The sequence below is a fragment of the Borostomias antarcticus genome (assembly GCF_949987555.1).
Source record: "Borostomias antarcticus genome assembly, chromosome: 8".
NCBI classification, from domain to species: domain Eukaryota; kingdom Metazoa; phylum Chordata; class Actinopteri; order Stomiiformes; family Stomiidae; genus Borostomias; species Borostomias antarcticus.
In genome coordinates, this window is record NC_140241.1 from 1,641,800 (window position 1) to 1,645,343 (window position 3,544).

General features: G+C 49.2%; 1 protein-coding gene across 1 annotated transcript; it reads left to right on the forward strand.

The window, feature by feature from the left end:
* Positions 1-542: 542 nt before the first annotated feature.
* Positions 543-2,132, forward strand: ankrd34a (ankyrin repeat domain 34A; the record flags this gene model as incomplete). Its single annotated transcript, XM_084441773.1, has 1 exon — positions 543-2,132. The coding sequence occupies one exon, from the start codon at positions 543-545 to the stop codon at positions 2,130-2,132; it is 1,590 nt and encodes a 529-aa protein (XP_084297899.1).
* Between the last annotated feature and the right edge of the window lie 1,412 nt (positions 2,133-3,544).

Consider the following 3,544-nt stretch of genomic DNA (forward strand, 5'->3'; position numbering starts at 1 on the left):
TGGTTTGAGAAATGCTTCCACCCCCCCCCCCCCCCCCTCACCAGATACGGATTGAACCGAGAGTAGCACCATGGCAACCATCTAATAGAAGATGGTCGACCATCCTGTTTATGCAGCCCATCATAGCTACAATGATCAGCAGAGAAATAATATTAGAAGACACTTGACTTTTGGTTGAATTGGTTGAAGATAAACTGAATTCAGACCTCTGTTAGATAGATAAACTGTATGAAGACAACTGCTGACAAACAGAGGTCTTAAGACACTGTAGCCTATTGAATTTTAATTCATTATGAATTTAGTTTATCTTCAACCAATTGTCAAGTGTCCTCTAATACTGTACTCTCAACTGACAAATTGGTCTTTAACATGTTATGTTTCTGTTGAGCTCTTAAAGAATTGTCTGAGGTTCATTTGTCTGCACTAATTATTGGATCTCTTTTTTTGGGCCCATACTGTAGGTTGTCCAGCCTCTTGTACAGGATGCTCAGCCAATGCTAAGCTAACTTAAGTGGAGGAGGCAGGGAGCTCCAGGAAGCACTATGGGAGATGGAGGCCCCCTCCACCCTGAGGGGAGCGCCCTCCTCAAAGCCGTGTTCCAGGGCAAGCTGCGACTGGCCCGTCTGCTCCTGGAAGGGGGCGCCTACATCAACGAGGGCAACGAACGGGGCGAGACTCCCATCTCGGCCGCCTGCATAGCCGCTTACGACGACCCCCTGGCCCGGCAGAGGATGGTGCGCTACCTCCTGGAGAAAGGCGCCGATCCCAACATCCCTGACAAGGCTGGACTGACCTCCTTGATGCACGCCTGCGCCAAAGAGGCAGGGAAGGAGGTTGTGTCACTGCTCCTGGAAAACGGAGCCGATCCCAGCCTCAAGGACTACTCCGGGTCTTCCGCCCTGGTCCACGCCATCAACCGGGGCGACCGGGACACCCTGCAGGTCCTTCTGGATGCGTGCAAGGCCAAGGGCAAGGAGGTGATCATCATCACCTCGGATACATCACCCTCAGGTACCAAGAAGACCAAGCAGTACCTCAACTCTCCGCCCTCGCCAGGTGTGGTGGACAGGCCGTGCATGTCGCCCTCCGAGGTGGAGATCCGCACCTCCAACTCCCCTGCGGTGGAAAAAGCAGAGGAGGAGGTGGGAATCTTTAGTTTTGCCCTGACGTCGGCGTTGCCCTTACCCCTGGCTCGACCTTCGGCCCCGCGCAAACTCCTGAAGAGACTGAACTCGGAGCCCTGGGGACTGGTGGCGCCCTCGATGCTCGGTGGTGTCCCCCAAGACAGGGTGCGCGGCGGTCTGGAGGAGGCGGAAGGCGGTGGGGTCGGCAGACTTGTCACAGAGGTGAACGGTCTGTCCATCTCGGGCCCCGGTAGGCCTCTCTTGTCGCGCAGGCACAGCATTGAGACCCATGATCCCTGCTCGCCCAAACTGATCGATCGCTCTTGCTCCGAGGACTGTGCCGCTTTCTGCAGCTCATCTTGGGCCGACAAGGTCCAGCAGCACCAGATCCTGTACAGAAGGAACACGGCGCCGGAATCCCAGGAGACTGGCAGCAGTCCGGCGCCGGCAGCGGCAGCAGCGAGAGCCGCACTGGCCCACCCCAAACTCACCCGGATGGAGCACTACGAGTCGGACACCCACCTGTGTCCCGAGTCTAGTCCCGGATCTCCAGACTCGGGCCGGGTGTCGGTGGAACGAAGGAAGTACAACGCCTCGCCCCTCTCCCTGCTCACTAGCTCTTCCCGGGAGTCTTTGGAGAGTATCCCCAACTCGGTCTCCCCCATAACCATGCGCAGGCGTCCCCCTGGCCTGCTGGAACGCAGGGGCTCTGGGACGTTACTCCTGGACCACATCTCACACACCCGACCCGGCTTCCTGCCTCCGCTCAACGTCAACCCCCAGAGGCCCATCCCGGACATCCGGGCTAACGGGAAGCCTGCATCCCCGGTCCACTCCGGTCCCAAGATCCTGGTCCCAATGGCACCTGCTTCACCCAAAAGGGGCCCAGATTTCAAGATGAAGAAGAAGCTGATACGGAGACACTCCATGCAGACGGAGCAGATGAAGCAGCTCTCCACCTTCCAGGAGATCCTGACTGAGAAGGTCATTGAGTCGAATGGGGACTGAGCCTACGGGACCTGGTGGGACATCCGAGGACATGGTGTGTTGTGGGAAGGCTTGCTGGTGGGAAGGCTACTCCTGGTCTTTCTGGGTACCCGATCTTAGTTCATGACCTGTGTTACTTAAACATGTTCTAAATTCGTCTTTTTCTAAGTCGAGCACAGCTCAGTTTTTGGGTGACCTATTTTAGTTGAATGTGTTTCCTTCCAGTGGCTTCACAGAAAGCTGGATTACATAACTCTGGTGATAATGTATTAGCTAAGGTTTTTCATTTCCTCACAGTTGATCTATATACAGTATTATGGTGATATTACAATTTATATTAAATAGAAAATAAAATAGAAATCTTGGTTTTTAGATGTTTATACCTGCAAGACTTGCACCAATGTTGTGTCAACTGTTGTTGAGTATGCAAAATATGACATTTTGCCCTCTGAAATCAATGTATTATAATCTATAGAACACAAAAGCAGTCTAGTGTTAGCAAATAAGTATTTTAGGTGTTAGCAGACCCTTATTTATCACATAATATGTAATACTTCTTATTTCACACTGAAGTGTTCACTGCTCAGAAGACAAAACCTTGAAATATTGTCCTGTTGATGGTAGTATGTACCTATATAACATATGTACCTATATAACAGGTTGCTGCTGCATTTCATATGATGTCTCCCCAGGAGTTCTTTGAGTTTCCATGTAACTAATCAATCCTCTAGATTTAACACATTGCTATGATTAATTTATCTATTTATGTATGTGTGTATTGGTTTAATTACTTATTCATATATGTATTTATGCATCTGTGTATTTATTTGTTTATTCATTAGTTTGTATATTTATTTATATAATTTTGTACATTTATGTGTGCACACTATAGTGTATGCATTATGATCTATGTACTGTACAGTAGTGTTGTAGTCAAGACTACCTAATTCGAGACGGAGCCAAGACCAGGCCTGGGACCCTGGGATTTTGGTGACGTTAAAAGATTTTGTTTTTGGCAAAACACTCCCAGCATAACCAACATACCACACTCTTCTTTACCAAATGAAGAATACATACACACACACACACACACACACACACACACACACACACACAGTGCCCCCCATTCTAACAGTGCCCCCTCTATGGCCTCACAATTACGGCAGCCGTAAGAATAACCACGCCTGCTATTCTTACAGTGCTGCATCTTGTTTTGTGCGAGCTTACTTTTCTTTATGCTTCCTTTCTAAATGACGATAAAAGTTGGATGTGGTCATGTCAGTTACTGTAAGTGTAGTAACACAGTTTTTACACACTGCTTTGTGTTTTTTGTTTTGTTTTTACTAATTCATTTGCCGACATGCTTATTAGATTGAGCGCGGGAGGCGGGTTGATGACACAACCGTTACATATTTTCAAATTAGTGACAGGTT